At 38.1% G+C, this 23,177-nt stretch overlaps 1 protein-coding gene across 14 annotated transcripts in view; it reads left to right on the forward strand.

The window, feature by feature from the left end:
* Positions 1-23,177, forward strand: part of LOC104611318 (P-loop containing nucleoside triphosphate hydrolases superfamily protein) — a 98,981-nt gene that overhangs the window by 18,617 nt on the left and 57,187 nt on the right. For 13 of the 14 annotated variants that reach the window (XR_016078871.1, XR_016078874.1, XR_016078872.1 and 10 more), the window contains 11 exons: positions 9,416-9,472; positions 11,284-11,541; positions 11,620-11,685; positions 11,758-11,931; positions 12,020-12,124; positions 12,278-12,352; positions 12,562-12,711; positions 12,846-12,959; positions 13,060-13,146; positions 13,227-13,430; positions 13,530-13,700. Coding sequence is in view for 8 of the 14 variants with exons in the window: in XM_010278321.3 (XP_010276623.1) it covers positions 9,416-9,472; positions 11,284-11,541; positions 11,620-11,685; positions 11,758-11,931; positions 12,020-12,124; positions 12,278-12,352; positions 12,562-12,711; positions 12,846-12,959; positions 13,060-13,146; positions 13,227-13,430; positions 13,530-13,700 (1,461 nt within the window). In the remaining 6 variants the exon portion in view is untranslated. The remainder of the gene's footprint in view (positions 1-9,415; positions 9,473-11,283; positions 11,542-11,619; positions 11,686-11,757; positions 11,932-12,019; positions 12,125-12,277; positions 12,353-12,561; positions 12,712-12,845; positions 12,960-13,059; positions 13,147-13,226; positions 13,431-13,529; positions 13,701-23,177) is intronic. The other variant, XM_010278325.3, reaches the window with a different exon arrangement.

The following is a 23,177-nucleotide window of genomic DNA, read 5'->3' on the forward strand; positions in this document are numbered from 1 at the left end:
TTATGGGGTGTGCCCGGAATTGTCATTACTCTGTGCTGGTAAATGGGTTAGTGGTGGACTTTTTCCCAGCTTGAAGGGGAATAAGACAAGAAGATCCACTCTCTTAGTTCCTGTTTACGTTGATCACAGATGTTTTGGGGAGATTGATTCATAGAGCAGGTACAAGGAATCTAATAAGAGGATAAAGAGTAGGAAGGGAGGAGATACCCCTTACCTATTTACAGTTCATAAATGATACTATACTATTTTGTGAGGGTGGAAACTTGTGTTGGATTAGAAACTTGAAATTGGTGGTACAAGTGTTTGAATAGATGTCAAATTTGAAAGTGAACTTTGAGAAAAGTTGCATAGTGGGTGTGAATTTGGAAGAAGGGGAGGTTAGGGAATGCACAAAGATTTAGGGGTGTGTAGTGCCAAGTTGGCCTTTGAACTACAGAAGAAAAACAACCTTTTGAAATGAAAGGACTGTTACAAATATTGCAAAGAATTGATTGAGAATAGCAGAAATCAGGTTTCAAGAAGAGAGAAGAGGAAGAAGAAGGTGGTGGCCATAAGGGTTGAGAGAGAGATTTCGAACATAATCTCCTACACCCCTAGTTCTATTTCATTAACTTAAATTTTAGTAATTTACAGAGAGGCCCTTAGTTGGGTAGATAATTAAAACATAAGAGAAAAAAGGCCCAAGTTGAGGCCCATTTCAACAAAGAACATAAAGAGATAAAATAAGACAAACAGTCTATGGGCCATACGGCCCATCTTCTCTACACTCCCCCTCAAGCTGAGCATAGATGTTAATCATGCCAAGCTTGCCAGTATCATGCTGAAGTTTAGCATTGGGGATGCCCTTGGTGAGGAAATCAGCTAACTATCCTTCAGAAGTGATGAAAGGTAGACAAACTTCTCCAGAAGCCACTCTTTCTCGAATGAAGTGTCTGTCAACTTCAATATGTTTGGTTCTGTCACGTTGCACTGGATTGCGAGCAATGTTGATGCCAGCTTGATTATCATAGTATAACATCAATGGCTTATCATGCTCAATACCCAGTTCCTTCATCAAGGATTGAAGCCACAACAGTTTAGAAACTCCATGAGCCATGGCTCTGTATTCAGCTTCGACTGAAGATCTGGCTACAACTGATTGTTTCTTGCTTCTCCAAGAAACAATATTACCTGCCACCAAGCTACAGTACCTAGTGGTAGATCTGTCATCGATATTTCCGACCCAATCAGCATCTGTGTAGGCTTCAAGTTTCATATGACTATGCTTAGAAAATAGAATTCCCTTTCCAGGAGAACCCTTCAAATAACATAGAATTTGTTTTGCTGCTGCCATGTGAGTGTCCCTGGGAGCATGCATGAATTGACTAATGCAACTGACAGCATATGCAATGTCTAGCCGAGTCATGCATAGATAGAGTAGTTTCCCAAGTTGCCTCTAGAAGACTCCCTTATCTTTCAACAATACTTCATTTGAGGCAGAGAGTTTATGACTCATATCAATAGGAGTAGCAACTGGTCTAGCACCCATCTTCACTGTTTAAGAGAGCAAGTCAAGTACATACTTTCGTTGAGAGATAAGGATCCCATCCTTAGATCGAGCAACTTCTATGCCAAGAAAGTATCTCAATTCCCCCAGATCTTTGATCTCAAACTCTGTATGAAGGAAAGATTTAAGATAATTAATCCCTGATACAGCACTACCAGTCACAACAATATCATCAACATACACAATCAGATATACTGCCAAAGATCCTCTCCTCTTCACAAAGAGGGTATGATCGGATTGAGTCTGTACATAGCCAAAGTTAACAAGGGCAGCCCTAAACCTTTCAAACCATGCCCGAGGGGATTGTTTAAGTCCATAAAGAGATTTCTTCAGCTTGCAGACTTTCCCTTCCATATCTGTTTCATACATTCTTGGAGGAAGAGACATATAAACCTCATGTAACTCTCCATTCAGAAATGCATTCTTTACACCCAACTGGTAAAGTGGCCAGTTTGAGTGTGTGACCAGAATAGCAGAACTCTCACAGAAGTCATCTTTGCAACAAGAGCAAAGGTCTCCAAATAGTCAATCCCATATGTCTGTGTATAACCTTTTGCAACCAGCCTAGCCTTGTACCTTTCAATGGTGCCATCAGTATGATATTTGTTGGTAAAAACCCACTTACAGCCTATTGGTTCCTTCCCTTCAGGTAAATCAACCACTTCTCAAGGGTCATTCTTATGCAGGGCATCAATTTCTATTCTCATAGCATCCCTCCATTCTGGAATAGTAAGACCTTTTGACACAAACCTGGGTATTGGGTTAGAAGCAACAGAAGAAAGATAGCCAAAGTATGAAGAAGAAAGCAAACTATAAGAAAGGTGTTTGGAAATGCAATGTGTAGTACACTTCCTTTTACCTTTCCTGATAGCAATAGGGATATCAAGGTCTGGGAAGGATGACTCCAAAGGGGCTGTATTAGTACCTATTGTCTCTTTTGTGACTGGAAGTGCAGGTGGTTCATGTGGTGTAGGGGAAACAATCTGCTCACTTATAGTTCTCTGTTGTTGGTACAGCCTGGGCTTAAAAAGAGGACGAGGAGGTAATGAAGGAGGGATTGGAACACTTGAATGAGAATGAGATGATTGATCATCCCTTGACTCATTTGAAGGAGGAAGAGGCTCAAAAGAAGACTTAACTGGGACAGGAAGGGGGAGAGCAAACAACTGTGACAAATTCTCCCTCTTTGGACAATGACTCTCCTGATAAGAATCATAAAATGAAGAAAGCTCATCAAAGGTGACATCCATTGAGACATACTGAGTTCCAGTCCTTGGATCAAAACAACAATAATCCTTTTGTGTGGGGGAATAACCAAGGAAAATGCACTTGTGGGCTTTTGGTTCAAATTTTTGTCTTTGGACACTTGGAATGTGTACATAACAAGTGCACCCAAAGACATGGAATGCAATAGGAAAAAGGTCCTTGCCTGGATGAAGAAGACTGAAAGGAGGCTTAAACCCCAACATCCTGGATGACATACGGTTGATTAGGTAGGTTGCAGTGAGAAAAACATCACCCTAAAATCTTGTTGGGACATGTGCGGCAAACAGGATACTCCTTGCAACTTCAACAATATGCCGATTTTTTCTTTCAGCAACTCCATTCTGTTCTGGGGTTCTAACATTGGAGCTTTGGTGAATAACCTCCAAATCAGTGAGATAACAGGTTAGGTTTTTCTCAAAACATTTTTTTGCATTGTCGGATCTGAAAATTTTAATTCTGGTATCAAACTGGGTTAGAACAAATTCATGGAATTGCCTCACAAGTCTGGGAACTTCATCACGAGGCTTCATAAAAGATATCCAAGTATATCATGAAAAATCCTCAATGGACAAGATAAAATATTTGTAACCACCCATAGAAGGTAAGTGGTAAGGCCCCCACACATTAGAGTGTACAATATGGAATGGAAAAGAAGATCTTTTATTACTCAAAGGATAACTGCTTCTACAATATTTTGACAATTCACAATAAAGACTGGACAAATTAATTCCCTTAAATAGTTCTGGAAATAAATGATTTAATGCAGAAAAAGAAAGATGACCCAAACGAAAATGACATAACATGACATGACTGACAGACTCTGAAGATGTAGATCCAAAGGCAGCTTTTCCAGGCTGTCAATGTCCTTGCCAAGGAGTGTCAAGCAAATATATTCCATTCGCCTCATGGCCACTCCCAATCACTTTCTGACACTGCCAAGGAGTGTCAAGCAAATATAGTAGGAAGGAAAAAAGGTTACACAACAATTCAAAGACTTAGTTAGGCTGTTTACAGATAACAAATTTGTATTTAGTTTGGGTACATGAAGAGTAGAAGGAAGTACCAAAGAGTTTGTAGCCTTGATGGTTCCCTTGCCAGAGATAGGAGCAAGAGTGCCATTGGATAGGGTGATTTTGTCACGGCCAGGGAGTAAATCATAAGAAACAAACAAGGTGAAAAGGTTGGTCATATGATTAGAAGCACCAAAATCAATAATTCAAGGGATCCTACGATTACCTGAGATAGTTGCGTGATTGGCAGAAGCCTGTATACCTGAATGAGCAAATGCAGAAGAGGTTGAATTTGCTGGAGGGTTGGAAGAAGAGGCCACACCTTCTAGGTGATTGATCATCCTTCCAAACTTCTCATACTCTGCCTTCCTAGCTGCTAACTGCTTCCTAGCAGTCTTCTCTTCAGTTAGACATCTGTCACTATCTGGACCAACATCAATATTGATACTCCTTGCCTTCATATTATCAGACTTCTTTTGAAAACGAAGGGGAAGAAGCTCTAGATGCAATTTCCAACACTTGTCTTTTGTGTGTTTTGGTTTCTTACAGTATTCACAAATAATTTCTTTCTTCCCTGAGCCAACTGGATTTCCTATAATTCCCTTAGGTTTCACTCCCATATTAGCAAAGTGATCATTTAGACCAGCCCCTTGAGCTTGGACTAGTCTCTTGCTTTCTTCACTGCTTACCAAGCCATAGGCTTGAGACAATGAAACACTATCATTGGATAAGATATTCTGCTTTGCGATGTCATATTTTGGATTCAGCCCTGTCAAAAACTCAAACACCCTGTTTCTCTCAACAAGTTTCCTGTAGGTCTCAACATCATTAGTGCTTTCCCAGGCTACAGTTTCCATCAAATCAATTTCTTCCCATAGAGATTTCAATATTGAGAAATAAACAACCAAAGGTTTCTCCCCCTGCCTTAAAATTTTCACATCACTCCTCAGCTCGTATGCTCTAGCTACATTTAATTTCTGGGAATAGGTTTCAGCAAGGCTATCCCATATTTCCTTTGCTGAATTCATCCATAAATAGTGTTGACTAATTTGAGGTTGCATTGAGTTCACTAACCATCCGATTACAGTATAATTTTCTTGCATCCATTTTTCATAGGATGGATCATCTTCCAAGGGAGCCTTTTTGCTCCCAGAGATATAATCCCATTTGCCTCTACTATAGATATTAATTTTTACTGATTGTGATCAAGCCAAATAATTAGCTCCATCTAGCTTGACTGTGGTCACAACCAGTAAAGAGTCAACAGAGGCTCTCGGAACCTGTTCGGATTTAGCAACATGCTTGTTTTCAACTTCTAAAGGGCCCATCTTCTTAAAATACTTAAAAAATGACTTCTAATAACTTCAAATAACAATCAATGAAGGCAAAAGAAAAACTGTGTTGTGAATCAACCTCTATGTAGCCGTACCTGCTAACTACGTCACACCCGGAGCTCGGGAGAAATAGAGAAAACTTAGCCGCACTTTGTAGACTTCACAAAACACCAAGCAACTTGAATCGATCTTCAAGATGAAGAACAAGAAGTCTTTCAGTCACTGAACGCCCATGTCAAACTCCTTGTGGGGCCCGCAATCAGATTTCTCCAAAAAATTAGGGTTTCGGGCAACACACTTGAAACTGTCAGGAGGACGATAGAGACATTCTCCTCTCTAGAAACCACTAACAACTGGGCTGAAACAGGTTTCTTTAACTATTCATCCGATTCAGTTCTCCATACACACTGTGCATGGTATAAAAGAGGAGAAAAAGAGAAGAAGAGCCCGCTCTGATACCAAGAAGAAAAACAGCCTTTTGAAATGAAAGGACTGTTCAAAATATTGCAAAGAATTGATCGAGAATAGCAAAAATCAGGTTTCAAGAAGAGAGAAGAGGAACAAGAAGGTGGCGGCCATAAGGGCTCAGAGAGAGATTTCGAACATAATCTCTTCTTACACCCCTAATCCTATTTCATTAACTTAAATTTTAGTAATTTACAGAGAGGCCTTTAGTTGGGCAGATAATTAAAACATAACATAAGAGAAAAAAAGGCCCAATTTGAGGCCCATTACAGCAAAGTACATAAAGAGATAAATAAGACAAACAGTCTATGGGCCATTCAGCCCATCTTCTCTACAACTACCTAGAGTTACCTTTAGGAGACAATCCTAGAAGAGAAGGCTTTTGGAACCCGGTAGTGGAAAGATTTGAGAAGAGTCTCACCTCTTGGAAAAAGAACTACCTTTCTCTTGGTGGTAGGTTACACTCGTTAGAGCTACCTTAGCCAATTTGCCCATTTACTTTTTGTCGGTCTTCAAGATTCTGGGAAAGGTTGCTAATTTGTTAGAGAAATTAATGAGGGATTTTTTGTGGGAGCCAGGAGATGAGAAGAGGGGCCATAGGGTGGGTCGGGAGATGGTGTGCAGAAGTAACGGGCAAGGGGGGTTAGGGCTAGGGAACATTAGGAAAAGGGATGAGGCTTTGTTGGGGAAGTGGTTGTGGAGGTTTTCGTTAGAGAAGGAGAAGTTATGGGCTAAAATAGTGGCTAGCATTCACAAACTAGAGGACAATGGATGGGATCCCTAAATTCTAGCAAGGACTACAAATGCTTCACCTCGAAAATCCATTCACAATCTGCTATCAGCTTTCTACCCATTTATCAGGTATGATGTAAATTCTGGAAATTCCATAAAGTTTTGTGAACAAATTTGGTTAGGGAATGTCCCTTTGAAGGACCAATTTCCATCTTTATATGCCCTATCTGATTTGAAAAATGAGCCTATCTCTTCTTTCCTTGTCCCTTCTTCTTCCAACTCTAGGTTTGGTTGGAATCTGGGGTTAAGAAGGGCTGTTAGAGATACTGACCTGAACAACATTTCGTCTCTCCTTTGTCTTCTTGATTGTATTTTCATGGATCCAACAAAGGAGGACACCAGAATTTGGACACCTAACCCCTCAGGCTTGTTCTCTTCTGCTTCTTTCTTCAAAACCTTAATTGAGCTGATCAGTTCCTTGGACCCCCCCCTTTCCCTGTCAAAGAGATCTGGGTAAGCCAATTCCTCCTAGGGTTGGGAGTTTTTGTTGGAAAATGTTTATGGAAAGAATCAACACTAGTGATATGACTCAAAAAACGAGACCCAAGACATGCTTATCCCCCACACTGGTGTGTTCTCTGTAGAGCCGATGGGGAAACTAGTTTCCATATGTTGGTCTCTTGCAAGTTTGCAAGAATGATTTGGGAATGGACACTTTCCCTTTTTGGGTGCATTTGGCTCCCTCTTATGAGCTTGCAAATGTTATTTTCTTCTTCCTTCTTCAGGTGGCAGTGGAAAAAAGGCAGGACTATGCGGAGATGCCTAAGGGCTACATTTTGCTGGTCTTTGTGGGAGGAAAGGAATTCAAGGATTTTTTCTAGAAAAGAGAGGAGGGTTGAAGAATTGATAGACCTGATACATTTCAAGGTGGTACAATTTAGGGGTGTGTATTCTGTTAAAAATCGAACCGAATAAACCGAAACTTTAAAAACTGAACTAAAAAAAATTAAAATCGAATCGAAACCGAAATAAGCGAAACTGAAATTTTCGCCTTGGTTTTCAGTTGTTTCGGTTAAAATCGAATTTTAAGAATATACGCTTTATTATATATATATTATAACATATAATATATATTATATATTACAAAATTTATTCTGAAATCAAATTTATTATATTATATATTAATATATAAATATATAATATATTATATATTATATGTTACATATTATATCTTATATATTACATATAATAATAGAAAGTTCGGTTAATTCAGTTAACTGAATTTCTAATTTTGAAAACCGAAACCGAAAACCAAATTAGTCAAGAAGTGAATTAACCAAACCGATTTAACAAAAAACCAAAATGTCCGAACTGAAAAACCGAAACCGAAATTTTCGGTTTTAACCAAATAGTGCTCACCCCTAGTACAGTGGCTAAAATCCTCGGAGTTGTTTAGAGATTTCACTGTGGATGACTTGCTTTGAAAGTGGGGTGAAATTACTAAGTGTAACCAAATCAAAACAGACCTGGGAATCTCATGGAGTCCCCCACCATCCAGCTTCATAAAACTGAACTTTGATGGGAGTAGCAGAGGGAATCCAGGACCTTCAGGTATTGGGGGTGTGTTTAGGGATGAGAATGGGTCAGTCTCAGCTCTGTTCTCAGGCCCAATAGGGATGGGGGACTCTCTCAGAGATGAGATCTACACAGTTGAGGAAGGTGCCCAAAAAGCGATGGAGATGAATATCAGAAATTTGTATTTGAAGGGGATGGTGGCTGAAAGAAGATAAGGCTGGTCTATGGGGGTATAGAAATGAAAAGAATAAGTTTAAGTGGCTGGTCAAGGACATGGAAGTGAAGTTCAGTTGGGTGAAGAGATCTGGTAACCCATTTGCTGATGAGTTAGCAAAGATTGGGGTGGGTAGGGAAGTTTTATTCTGGGCTCAGGTGTAATTTTAGACTTTGTTTGGGGCTTTGGCCTCACTAGGGGGAGTTAAGAATTTTTACCTCCCTGCTTGTACTATATTCGCAGTCTAATTAATGAAAATGTTGTTATTGATAAAAAAAAGGCGGGGTGGGAAGGGATTAATTGTTCTGGGCTTTGTTGTAATAATTTCGTTTTTGGGAGAGTAAGAGAGTTTTTCTCTCCCTTTCTCATCCTTGAACTTTTCTTATTTAATGAAATAGTTTCTGTTATTGATAAAAAAAGTTTGTGTTCTGGTTGGTTCTTACTAGGGAAAATTCCTGCATTCAATGCTTCCTTGATTGTCCACAAGATAGCTTCCTTGATGCTCTCCAGAGTATTTTGTTTGAATTTACTTTGGTTAACATTTATTCTATGTAGACAAGTTTGTAGTATATCCTTATTATGTTGTTCTTTTTTTTGTTGATTAGTCACTGTAATGTCGTGGCTATTGGTGAATAACTTGAGTTTTTTTGAGTGTTAGACATGCCAGCAGGGCAGAAACATGTGCTTTTTTTATTGGTAACAAGATCAAAAGAATTTATTAAGTATACAAGTAATGAGAATAAGCGAAGAAATACATAACATTGTGAAGCAAAAAAGGAAAACAAAAACCACATGGGCTGTGAAGCTCTCTTTGTACACCCAATATGATAACTGGGAAAGGCTATGCCAATGTGCTTTTCTTTTTTTCCAACCTATCATCTGGCAAGTTAAAGTTGGTGGATCTTCTGATCCAATTGAACATGGTTACCCCTGATTGTGCCAACAATCTAGCTTCTCTAATAAGTTGTGTCCATTATTTAGTTTCATATTCTTTGAAAGAAAACAAGGGGCCATTACTACGTGTAATGGTAAAATCTTGGGCTGACAAGTGCGAGAATGTGGTTTGAGTCTGAGCGCAGAAAAAAAGACCAAAGTTTGGGTCCATATTCAGTCTTACCCCTCCCAAGACCCCATATAGAGATCCACATTGAGTGATGTTCTTTTATTCTTTTGATAGAAAAGAAATAAATTTTATTTGTCTAAGTAGTTTCATGTTTCACCTTTTTTTTCTCCATTTCATATTTTCTTAGGATTCTTCTTTTATTTGATGTAGGATAAGAGGCGGGATACATGGTGCCCCGGTGTTCTTTCAAGGGAGGCTCTTAGAGAGGTAAGTGGTTTAATATTTAAGAACTGTATGTTCCACATGCATCTTCCCTAAAAGTTATGGATTTCCTTCTGATATATTATCAACTACCATATTAAGATGCTGCATATTTGTAATATTGTAGACATAATTTGTTCATTTGTCATCATCTGCCTTGGTTTCTGTGTCATCACATTAGGAAGCTTTTATGGTTTCAATAATTTTAATTTCTCTATTAATTATATAGCCCAGGAACTGCATTCTGATGTTTGGAGTTCTATGTATCATTTTCTAAGGTATATCGGCATTATGATTACTTGGTGTAGTAAAATAAAAGCTTATGCTAATATGGAGGAGGTCTGTGTCCAGGATATATCCTGTGGCCAATATGATACACTTGACAAATCCTTTGAGTATCTCTATCTTAAACTATAGTAGTATCGTTACCAACATATCAAAACAAGATTTCTTTTGACCAGCAGGAAATTTAAGGATTATATTAATTGATGAAACTGGTTAAGACAAAGAAAGGGTCTAGCCAAGGACAAAATCCGACCCCCAACAAAGTTACAAAAATTACAATAGTGCCCAAAGCAACTGTTGCCTGTATACCCCTTGTTGTGCTAGAGTATTGGTCATCCCATTTGCAGTCCTTACCCAATTGAAAGTAATGTTCAACTCTTGTGTGATGTTTCTATTTTCAAAAATTCATGCCTAAAGATCCATGGCACAAGCAGTTTATTCCTGGCCCAAGAACTCATCAGTTTTGAGTCTCCCTCTACTTCCAAGTACTGGAAGCTTGATTGCTTAGCAAGTCTTAAGCCTTGCAGCAGTGCCATCAGTTCAGCCTTAAGTGAATCTTCCTATCCCAAAGGTCCCAAAAATATAGCTAGCAATCTACCTGCACAATCTCTAAAGACTCCTCCAATATCTGTCTTTCCTGTGCTTCCCATGGGTCTCCCATCAAAATTTAGTTTTACTTAGTTAGCTGCTGGGGGTAACCACTCCATAAACACCTTTTCCTTTTCTTTAGAAGAAGATGCCACTTCAGTCCATGCCCTTAAGATATGATTTCACTGAAAAGTCTTTGAATAGATCAAGTGTCTTTATCCGGCTTGCAGCTTTGATTTTTATAGCTTAAAAAATTTCCTCTTTCGATCTACTTTTCTCATTGAAGATCCTCCCATTCCTTTCCTCCCAAATAGTCCACACTATTGCAGCCCAAATTGCTTTCCACATAATTCTTCCCCTCTTTTTTGGTTGTCTTAAGAAACTTAGGCTGAAGAGGTTGACTACGTCTTGCCGAGGAGTCTACCTACAACCAAAAAGAGAATAACAGAGGTCCCAAACACAAAGCACAAAAGAGCAAGAAAGCAATGAGATAAGGATTCACCATTGGCAAGGTTAACCAAGATTAAATGTAGTAGTTTGGTATGCACCTAAAGTTTCATGATGACTAGATGGGTAGGGATATTTTTTGATTATTAACTGAAAGTATATTTTGAAAAGGACTTGAGTGGAAGTAGTAAGAAATGATTTAAGTTCCCATAATTTAGTGATGGATATTGGCACTGAAAATGATCACCCCTGCTTCCAAGAGTTCAGAAATTTTCCATTTCTCTTTGGGCATGTTAAGTACAAATGAATTGTTTTAGAATAAATGAAAAAAAAATTCTTAGTTGAAGGTGCTTAGTATTTGAAAATGTCTTGACTGATCTTAGTTTGAGTAATTTGTACATGTAACTCTTTCAGGTACTTCTTGTTAAATAGATACTATACTTCTGTGAAAGAAAATTGTTAAGGTGCTTTACTAAAATGCTGTATGGGCTCTCTAGGTGTCATCCTTGGATGGATCAAAAGTTTCTATTGAAGACCCCATTAGACCTGAGCGAAATATGGAGATGCCTCTTCCATTTGAAGAATTAGTGAAACAAAAGGAAGGCAACATGGATGATACTTTCCAAGAAGCATGCAAAGCAGACAAAAATTTCAGTAATGATTCATTCAATGATTGTATACTTCCTGATGCGCGTACCTTGTTGAATGTAACTAACAGAAGAAAAGCACCACACAAGAAGAAGAGCTCACTTGTGGTTTGTAGTATGCTTTGTATGTACTTTGCATTTGTTGGTAATGTAAATGCAATCACCTTAGCTCTCTTTGCCTGACAGGAAAGCAGTGAATTAGTAGAAATGCAGGTGGAATATGAGGATTTGCTATTGGAATTTGAAACTCAGGTTGTTGTTTTTTCTTATTACTATTGTTTCCTAAGGCTTCCTGCATACTAATGTTCAGCTACAATTTAGCAGAGGACAGTGAAGGACATAGAAATTGAGTGCTTAACAAAAAGGTTGGCTGCAGCAGAATGTTACTCAAATGGAATATGCACTGATTCTTCCTTTTGTCACATATCTCGTGGTGATAGAAAATTAAGTTTGAGAGAGTCAGAAGCTATTCTTGTGATAAAGAAACTCCAGGAACAGGTCCTTTACATTAAGCATTTTTCTGTTTTTGTTCAAACTCTTTCCCAAAATTTGCTTTATAATGTATGATTATCTTCTTTTGTTGCAGATTAAAAATTTGGAGATGGACAAAGCGGCAATTCAGAAAAATCTGGACAATGTTGTTGAGTTGGCAACAGAGCAGAACATATCAGCAGTAGAGAAATATGATAAGGTGAACATTGTTTATGTGTTTCTTAAAAGGAATGTGCAACTTTGCCATCCCTGGTTTCTGTACCACCTAGTTTCTCATCACATCATAACAATCACCTAGTTTCTTTGCGTATTTCTGGTTGTTAAACTGATATATATTATTTCATTTCCATAGCTGTATCAAGAGCTTGTCAATACACGTGGACAGACAAGTTTGGTTTGTGAGGAAGTGTGTGGAGGAAAAGTTGAGGCTTGTATCCTTAACTTTCTTATCTTTGCTTTCCATTTTTGTGATGTCATATTTTCTGTAGTTCCTGTTTATTAATTAATAGCAGTGGCCTCTGAAATTTAAAACGCAGTCTTTTTAGAAGTAATAACTATTTAGGATGAACTCTGTTCAATTAGGTACAACATTTTTGTACTAAGGCAAGGGGTTTATGTTTGGCTAATGTCTTTTAGGAGGATTATGGTAACTCCTCAAATGGGATGTCAATGGAAGTCCAAGAAATACTACTTGAAGTTCATAAGTCGAAAAGTACTTTTGATAGTATTTCTTTACTGATAGATGATCTATTCAAAAGCTTTTCTGCTGCATCAAAAGAGTTGCAGGTCAGTTACTCTTAATTATCACTGTGTTGCTATTCGCAAATTGATAGTCTTATGCTATAAAAAGTTATTGTTATTCTCTTAAAATTGCTCTCAATATTCTTTTTGGTTTATATGCTGTCATATGATCTATGCAGGATTTGAGGTCATTGATGTGCCAAAATTCCATGTATCTAAAATCCATCAGCTGTGACCATGAGAAGATATACAGTTGCATGAGGAAGAAAATTGTTGAACTTGAGAACGAAAAGGTGTGTTCGTGGAACATCATTCAATTTTCTTATTAGTGCTCATTTTCACTGTCAACTATTTTAAGAACTTTCCCATTTGCATTGCATGTTCAAAATGCAGTATATTTTGTCCAATCAAGCGCTTGATCTCCATAAGCAAATAGAGGAACTTAGATTGGATCTTCAAAATTCTGAAAAGGCTTTGAGTGTAAGCTTCTGTGTTGTCACCAGTCCTTAATCCTTTTTAAGGATATTTATTCTGTTTTGACATTTCTAATATTGTTGTAGGAGCACTGCAAGCAACAAGATTTGGAGAAAGGTGAATTGCTTTCTCAAATTCAAATTCTTGAGAAAGAAATATCAGGCTTGTCATCTTGTTCATTGGCAAGGGAGAAAGAAAATTTGAGAAAAGAGTTGGAGAAAACAAAAACAAAGTTGAAAGAGACCGAGTTCAAGCTTAAGAATGCTATCCAAGACAAAACCAAACTTGAGGTGCCCTAACTCTTACCACTCTTTCTGCACTGGTTTGCTTCTTTGGCATCTTGAAAATTTCTTTACATTGTTGTCTCTTGCTAAAATATACAAAACCAGGGTGAAAAAGCATATGCTGAACGAGAGATAAAGCACTTGCATGGTCAAAAGATTCTTCTTGAGCGTGATATCAGCAAACGTGACTCACTTGCTGGAAGGAGGCGTGAATCAAAGGCATTTGACTCAAATAAGGGAAGGGCTCATAATATTTCCTATGAGCAGACACTACAGGTGACATGATTTGCAATTAAGAGGTCATTGGTTTTGATTTTCATGTTATATGTTTCTGTTGACATGATTTTTTTAGTGAGACCGAGGGAGTATGCACATATGCTTCCAATGCTTCTTTACAAGTGGTTGGATTTATAAGATGATTCATGCAACGTGCATTAATTTTTTGGCTGGCTTTGGGCACTTTATCCTGTAAAGGTTGTAAATAAGTTTTATTACCATCGTTTTTTTCACAAATATATTGGTGTAAAGGTGAGCAGATCTGGTCAAGTCTTGTATTGCATTGTTGTTGTAATTGGGGTATTTATCAAAGAAAAAGTTGTCTATTGTTAATTTGTTATCTAGGTTAAATTTCTGTTGATTTAGATGTGTTACACTTTAGTCTTCATATTGTCGGTTTATAGTATTAATATTATTGTTCTTATACTAGTTTCTTTTTGTTATTTTCTTTTTTGTTTGGGTTCAATAGGCACACAAGTCAGTGACATAATCTTAAATCCTTTAGGACTTTAAAACCTGAGTTGATAAGTAAGAAATAACTTGAAGATTTGATCCAATTGACACACAAGAACAATCAATAGGACTTCTTCTTCTTCCTAGGACTGAAACAAGGGCTCAACTCTTATGTTTTGTATATTTTATTTCCTTTCTTATTTTTCTTTTCACAAATATGTTGATTTTCTATATTTTGATATGGGGTTTATACTTGTTTCATAAGAATTATGGTAATTATTAGTTAAAGATCACTACTTATTACTATGAAACCCAGGGATCTACCTAGGATTTATATTTTTTATTTAAAAAGAAAACTCACTGCCTAGGCTAGGTGTAGCCTAGGCGACAAGGCACTCTCCACTATTGCCTAGCTTCGTCTTGGCACCTTAAAAACTGTGGGTTGAAGCCTTTTATGGTGAAATACATGGGCTATAGTTGTCCATGCATTGCTTTACTCCTTGCCTTAGGGTTTTTTCGTATAGAAGATATACAAATTTTATATGTAGATGCACTACATCTTACATATTTCTGTAAACAAGTGCAAAAGGTTGAACTTATCATAAAAGAGTAATTTTAGATTTAGATTTTGAGAGCCACAAAGTAGGTTTGGGGCACTAAAGGGTTTCTCATGGTTCCTCCTGTCAGAATCTTCATCAAGCCAGGTATGACATATCTATTATTGCCATAAAGGTGCAGCAAAAACACTACCAAGAAGATGATGGTTGAGTAATGTGTTTATGGTAGTAGGATTTCAACTAGTAACCTTCATAATGGTATTTCTCATGAGGCCTCTTTTCTACTTCCTATATGTCTATGCCTTTGTGACCTCCATTTGACAGTGACAGACAGGTGATTTCTTTTTTCTCTGGTCTGCTTTATTATGTGTATAGCAAAAACTCTTCTCTTTTTGTTAATGGCATTGCCATTAATGCTGTTGAAGTTTCTTTTATTCTATTTTCTATTTAAAGTCGGCAGGGGCATAGCTGGCAATTCGCATTATATTATTTTCTTCTTCTCTCTTTGTTACGGGCAAAGATGTAATTTTCTTGTTATTAATATATTAATAAAAGTGGGTGGCAGTTAGGGACAATTTGAGCTCTCGATCTCTATTGCTTTCAGCCCTACTTCTCATATTTCTCTCTCAACTCTTTCTCTTTCAGGCTAAGATTTCTTGGTCTGATTTCTGCTATATTTCCCTCCTTATTTTTTTATTTTTATTTGATTTTTAAGATGGTATCAGAGCTGATTCACATGATTGGTTAGAGAACCTTGTTGCTGGACGCCATGAACAGAATTCTCTCATTCTATCTCTCTTTCTGTAATTGGTCTTGAAAAAGGAACTTAGGTGGACTTACACTTAAATGCCTCAGATTCAATTGAACAAAGTCGGTTTGGTTGGTTTTTAAAACTCCTCTAATCAGCAGTTTGAAGAGGAGGATGATTGTGGGTGGTTCTGTTCAGATATGAATGAAGATTTATTTGGTGATGATTAGCATGTTTACAAATGTCATTGGATTTGTTGATTTGTGCTTTTAGGTGCAATGTGGTGGCTGATCGTTGTTGTTTGATTTTTGGGGTATTTTTGTGATATTAATCCTTACTGCATTGAGGACAATGGCATCAACGAACAGTTGTAAGCCCATAGTAGTACTGCAGAATGACTTTATGACAGTGTAGATGACTTCAATAAAGTTGAACGGAGAGAATTATTTAACCTGAGCCAAGTTGGTTGAAGTTTTCCTCACTAGTAAAGGTAAATTGAAATATATTCAAGAAGCAAAGCCTAATGCTAGCCAAATTTTGAAAAGAGATGCATAGCTGGGATCAATATGGAAGATAAGGAGATTGATGATTGTGCCACCATTTTAGGATGTAATGTTGCTCAGTGGCCTCTGTTGTATTAGGCCTACCTCTTGGAGCTAACCCAAAAGAAGATAGGATTTGGAAGCTAGTATTGGAATGGTTCTTCAAGAGCCTTGCTGGATGGAAGGAAGGGTACTTATCCTTGGGTGGTAGAATTACTTTGATTAGGTTGACCTTATCCAATCTACATATTTATTGCTTGTCTTCAAGATCCCAATAGGGGTGAGTAGGAAGCTTGAGAAGATGATGAGAAATTTCTTGTCAGAACTAGGGGAAGGAAAGAAGGAACATAGGATTAGTTGGGAAGTGGTAAATAGAAGCAAAAATGTTGGGGGGCTGGGGATAGGGAACATATAGAGAAGGAATGTAGCACTATTAAGAAAGTGGTTGTGGAGAATTCCTCAAGGCAGGGACAAAGTTTGGACAAAAGTGATAGTATTCATGGGCTTTTGCACAATGGATGGGATGCTAGAACCTTGGCCAGGGCTAATTGATCTTCTCCTTAGAAGCCCATCAATGTGATACAATCTTTGCGGTGGTAACCATATTAAGTTTTGGGTACACATATGGGTGGGGTCTTCTCCTTTGAAGGAACTTTTTCCCTCACTCTTTGCACTCACCTCTTTTACAAATGAGCCCATTTCCAAATTCCCCCTTTTTTTTTCCCACCTCAAAGAATGGCTTTAAATGGGATTTGGTATTCCGAAGGGGTATAAGAGATTCTTAACTACAAAATGTACTCACTTTCCTTCAAACCTTGGAAGAAGTTTACCTTGACCCATCCAAGTCTGATAGTCGAATATGGACTTGTACTCCCTTGGGTTATTTTTCTTGTGCTTCCTTTTTTGAAGCCTTGTATCAATTCTCTACATGCTCTTTGCCATCTTTTCCACTTAAGGAGGTATGGGTAAGACTATTCCTCTAAGGATTGGAGCTTTTAGTTAGGAAGTTGTTCATGGAAAGATTAATACTTGTGATTACTTCAAAGAAAGCGGCTAAAGTGATGTTTATCCCCTCATTGGTGTATCTTGTGTGAGGCTAATGATGAGAGTTGCTTCCGCTTACTAATCTCTTGTCCTTTTACTACTTTTATTTGGGAATGGTTTTTCTCCTTGTTTAGGTGTAGGTGGAATCCTTTGGTGGATGTTCAAAGCCTCTTTGCTCCAACTACCTTTGTGTGGCCAAAGAAGAGGGGGGGGACTCGTGTGGAGATGTACAAGAGCGACAACAATATGGACAATTTGGGAAGAAAGGAATTCAAGATTATTCTCAAAGAAGGAGAGAAATAAGGAAGGCATTATTGAAACAATAATGATTAGGGTCGCACATTGTCTGAAATCCTTAGAAACATTTTCAAATGTTTCAATGGATTACATCATAAAAAATTGGAGGGAAGTGGTAGGTTGTTGTTCAAGTAAGACTACCATTAATTGCTGTTGGTCTCCACCAGGAAGAGGGGTCATCAAACTTAACTTCGATGGTAGTAGTAGATGAAATCCAAGACCCTCGGGTATTGGTAGCAAGGTTTAAAATTTCATAACGTATTGGTCCATATTGGCCAATACGTATCGTTTTGTGGAAATCCAATATGTGGAATGCAAAAAAATCTAGGATTTTGTTTCCTTTCATCTGTATTGGTCCGATACAATCTCGTTTTGGGTCGTTTCGGTTATGTATTGGCTGGTACACACCCTATATAGGTTGATACTATGTATGTATCGGCTGATACATTCCGATTTTTTATTATGGCAAGACTATTACCTTTCTCTCTCTAATAACTTCTATAATTACTCCCTATAACCCCTATAATTACTTCCACCTCTCTCTAATAACTCAATTACTTCCTATCTCTTAATAACTCATTTATTTAATGCTACATTTAAGCATTATTCAAATTCAAATTTGAATTTATCATGCGCATTGAGCACACCTTAAAGTAGCTATAAGAACTATAAGTGAGAGGATTTGAATCCTTGTCATTAGTTTGTAATGGTCATAAGTCTACCGTTTTTCTATATTATAGTTGCTTGTCATAAACATATGTAGTTTAATTCTTAAGTAACTTTTCTCTTCTTAAGGAATGTACGGTAATAAATGCTAAAATTGATTATTAAAATTTATATACTGTTTTCTGGGTAGAAATAAGAGAAAGAAAGGAGAAGAAGCAAAGAGAGGAAGAAAGGAGAGAGAAGAGAAGAGAAGACGAGAAGAAGAGAAACAGAAAATGGAGAGGCAAAAACCATTGTTGGTGGCGCCAACTTTTACTTATATAGTAGGGCAACACAGTTAAAATATAATAAAAGGTAAAAGGACCACAATACCCCTATGCCGCAGATGATGAAGGCCCTTTGTGAAGATATCTGCAAGTTCTTCAGAGATAACATAGGGAGTACACACTTCTCCATTTATGATTTTCTCTCTGATGAAATGCTTGTCAACCTCAATATGCTTAGTTCTATCATGGAGAACTGGGTTGACTGCAATGTTGATAGCAGCCTTATTGTCACAATAAAGTGTCATGGGACTATCAACAGTAAATCCCAGTTCACCTAACAAGTTCATTATCCACATAACCTCAGCAACTCCACGGGACATAGCTCTATACTCCACTTCTGCATTGGACCTAGCCACCACATTTTGTATTTTGCTTATCCATGTGACCAAGTTTCCTCCTACAAAAGTACAATATCCACTGGTAGACTTTCTGTCATCTACTGCCCTTGCCCATTTAGCATCTGTGTACACTTCAACTTTTAAATGCCCATGTTTCTGGAACAATAAACCAGCACCTAGAACCTTTTTTAGGTATCTAAGAATCCTCTCAACAGCCTTAAGATGTGTAGTCTTGGGATTATGCATAAATTGATTGAAAACACTCACAACATAAGAAATGTCGGGTCTAGTCATGGACAATTATAAGAGCTTGCCAACAGGTCTTTGGAATTGCTTTACATCTTTTATAGGTTCTCCCTGACTATCACCTAACCTTTGATTTTGATTAATAGGTGAACCAATCGGCTTCGTTCCTAACTTCCCAGTGTCCTCCAATAGATCAAGAACATATTTCCTTTGAGAAATTTATATCCCACTTTTGGAGCGGGCAACTTCAATTATTTGGAAATAGCACAAGGGACCTAAGTCTTTCACCTCAAATTGTGTCTAAGAACTCTTTCAATTTCTGTATTTTTGTTTTCCAGTCACCAGTAACTACTATGTCATCGACATACACAAGTAGGGCTATAATTTTTCCTTCACCTTTCTTCACAAATAGTGTGTGGTTTGATTGACACTATGTAAACCTCATTTGTTGAACAACTAAATGAAACCTGCTAAACCGTGCCCGTTGTGACTGCTTTAACCCGTACAAAGATTTCTTCAACTTGCATACCTTTTGCACAAAAGCCTAGGGGCTATGTCGTCTACACTTCTTCTAAATCACCATTCAAGAAAGCATTTTTTATGTCAAGTTGATGAAGGTCCCTTTCAAAAGTAGCTGCCAAAGATAGAAGGACTCTAATGGAATTCACCTTGGCAGTAGGCACAAAAGTCTCTGCATAGTCCACACCGTACACTTGTGTAAACCTTTTTGCTACCAATTTAGCTTTGTACCTTTCCATTGTACCATCAACTCTGTGTTTAATTGCGAACACCCACTTACACCCCACTAGTTCTTTTCTTTAGGAAGATCTATCAACTCCTAAGTGCCATTTTTATGTAAGGCATCAATTTCTTCCTTCATCGCATCTGTCCATTCAGGTATAGATAAGGCTTCTACCACATTCTTAGGGATAGAAACATTGTCAATGGAGGTAAGAAAAGCACGGAAGGAAGGTGAAACATGATCATAGGAGACAAAATGAGAGATAGGATGCTTAATAATACAATATCTAACATCCTTTCTCTTAACAATAGGAACATCCAGATTATCTATAGCAGAAGTATGAATATCAATAGGGCTAGACATATCAATGGGAACAAAAATACCTGGGTGAGGGGGATCTACCTCTAGAAAGTCTGATGGTATTGGTGGCATAGCTTCAGGTTGTTCCACGATTGTTGAACATTTTTGGCACTTATTACGGCGGGAGAAGACATGAAATGGGGGGAAGATCAGGAAGAGAAGGGAGCTGAACTTGTGCTTGAGCATGTTTCTCCTCCACCTTATTCTCCCCTTGAGGAGAAACGGGAAAAAAAGGAATGTTCTTGAAAAAGGACATCCATGAAAATGTAAAATTTACGAGAAACCGGATCAAAGTAGCGATACCCCTTTTGAGAGGTAGAATAGCCCAAGAAGAGACATCGGATAGCACGGGGATCAAGTTTACCACGAGTAGGAAGCAAGTTATGGACAAAGCACCGACAACCAAACACACACATAGGAATGGGGAACCAAGGAGCCTTGGGAAACAACAACTGATGTGGGGCCTTGTACCCTAACATCCGTGATGGCATACGGTTGATAATATATGTAGTAAACATAGCAACTTCCATCCAAAAACGTTTATGAACATTCATATGCAATAATAGCCCACAAGCAACTTGAAGATGCCGATTCTTTCTTTTAGCAACATCGTTTTGTTGAGGTGTTTTAGCACAAGAGTTGTGATGAAGAGAACCGCAAGATGCGAATTCTGCAAGATCATTATGGAAATATTCCTTCGCATTATCAGATTGGAAAATGTGGATCTCAGTATGAAATTGGGTAAATACCATGCTTTAAAAATTTTGTTGAATTTTTGGTACCTCATCTCTGGATCGCATTGGATAAACCAAAGTGTATCGAGAATAGTCATCAATCAATGTGACAAAATATTTATATCCCATCTCAGAAGGTCACAGGGCCCTCGACATCAGAGTAGATAATATGAAAGGGAAAATGATATCTTTTATTTCTCAATGGAAAAGAGTTTCTACAATATTTACTCAACTGACACGTTTGACACTGCAACTCATTTACTAACAAAGACTTAAATAAATCTGGGAACACAATTTTTAAAGACAAACGACAAATGACCAAGACGAGTATGCCATAAATAGGCCAAACACTTACTAGGACTCATAGACTCTGAAGCAACAAGGCCAGCTGCATTCTCCAACACGTACAGACTGTAGAGAACACTGGTGTGGGCCCCACAGCTGTGGTCCGCACTGTGTTCGTAGGACAGTATGTGCAATTATTTATTTCAGTCATGTTAGTGTTAGTTGGTGGTCAGCTTGTTATTTCAGTTTGTTATTTGCTTTATTTGTCATGTAAGTATTAAGGGCAGATCTGTCCTTTCCTCTATGTACTGAACATAACCTATAAATACTAAGAGAGTGGCGGCGGCAGATCAATTTCAGAATCTGTTCCTCCTTTCAAACTTTTGTGTTCTCCTGTTCTTCTCCTCTCTTTTCTTCTTTTCTTTACTTTTCTTCTACCTTTTCTAATTTGAAATCCATTAGGATTCAAGGCTGATTGTAGTCTTGATCGCCTACTTGGTATCAGAGCCTATCTAGGGTTTCTCATGTGAGTCTAGTCTAGCCGACCACATGAGAACTATCTAGGGCTGGAAGTTTATAAAGAAGTGTTCATTGGCTGATTCTTGGAGGTTACCAGAAGAGTTTAGCAATTGTTTGAAGACTTGGCACGGCTTGTAGAGTGTTGGTAATCAGGAAGAAGCAAAGAAGGCTAGGGTTCAGGCAACGTTGGAAGGTAGCGAACAGAATTCTCTGGGTAAGTCTTATTTATTTTCTAGAGATTGCTATCAGTCAAGATAGGTTGGACCTATCTAGAAGGAGCAACCAAATTGTTTTTAGGGTTTTCTCTCAGATGTGATCTATTCTAGGGTTTGACATTAACCCTACGGCAAGACCTAACTGTGAACCCCTTGGAAAGTGCGGCTGAGCACTTATTTCAGACCTACGATTAAAACCCTAATTTTGTTCCAGCATCTCAGATTGCTCTCTAAGCTGGTTTCAGACCTGTCTCTTGGTTCCGATCTCTTTTAGGGGGTGAAAACTCGTACGGACTGCTTGGTACTGTGATTGCCGATTGGTTTCAGATCAGATTTACACTGGTTTCATGCATATACCGTGATTACAGATTGGTTTCAGATCAGATCTGCATTGATTCCATACTGATTTCTGATTGTGATCGACTGTTCAAGTGCTGTTTTCTGTTGTAGTTACCCTAATAGTTCGTAACTACTAATTCTTGACCAAGAATGGAGTTTAAAAATCAGGGAGAAGGTAGTTTTGGGAACAACAATTATGGTAGTGTATTTGAAACTGGGTTTCGGATTACAACTATGAGATTTGACGGGTCAAACTACTTAGAATGTGCTCAATCAGCCATGATGGCTATTGGGGGAAGGGGAAAACTAGGTTACCTCTTGGGAGATGTGAAAGAACCTTCCAAGGAGGATCCAATGTACACCACGTGGGTTCAAGAGAATTACTTGGTTATGACATGGCTGTGTAACTTTATGCAGCCATATATCAGCCGAAATTACTTGTGGGCAAAGACAACCAAGGAGATATGGGATGTTATGAAAGAAACCTATTCCCAATCCCTTAACGTTGCCAGAGCCTATGAACTGAAGTGTGAAGTGAATAGTCTTAAACAAGGAGAGAAACTAGTTTCGGTCTACTTCTCTACCTTGAAATCCCTGTGGCATGAAATTGATCATCTAGAGACTCTTGAGTGGGAAAGTCCCAAAGATGCACAGACTTATAGAAAGCAAGTCGAGATGAATAGGGTATTTGAATTTTTGGCTGGCCTGAATTCAGATTATGACATTGGGAGGCAACAAATATTGACTAGAGATAGTGTGACCCTCTCTCAAGCATACTCTCCGGTGCATAGTGAAGAGACTAGGAGGAAAGTTATGATGCAACCTCATCCCTTTTCCCCAGCCCTGGTAGTTGTTAAACCTAAGTCAGGGGGTGATATAGAAAGGGACAAGAAGAAGTACGACAAACGGGATCTGGTATGTGAACATTGCAAGAAACCCAAGCATACAAAATATACTTGTTGGAAGCTGCACCCTCATTTGGTCCTAGCAAAACTGAGAAATAAGAAGGGTAATGCTCATGTGGCTGTGAATACTGATTCAACATCCTTGTCAAGCACAAAAGGCA

Source organism: Nelumbo nucifera, chromosome 7 (assembly GCF_055504915.1).
Source record: "Nelumbo nucifera cultivar China Antique chromosome 7, China Antique-T2T, whole genome shotgun sequence".
NCBI lineage: Eukaryota > Viridiplantae > Streptophyta > Magnoliopsida > Proteales > Nelumbonaceae > Nelumbo > Nelumbo nucifera.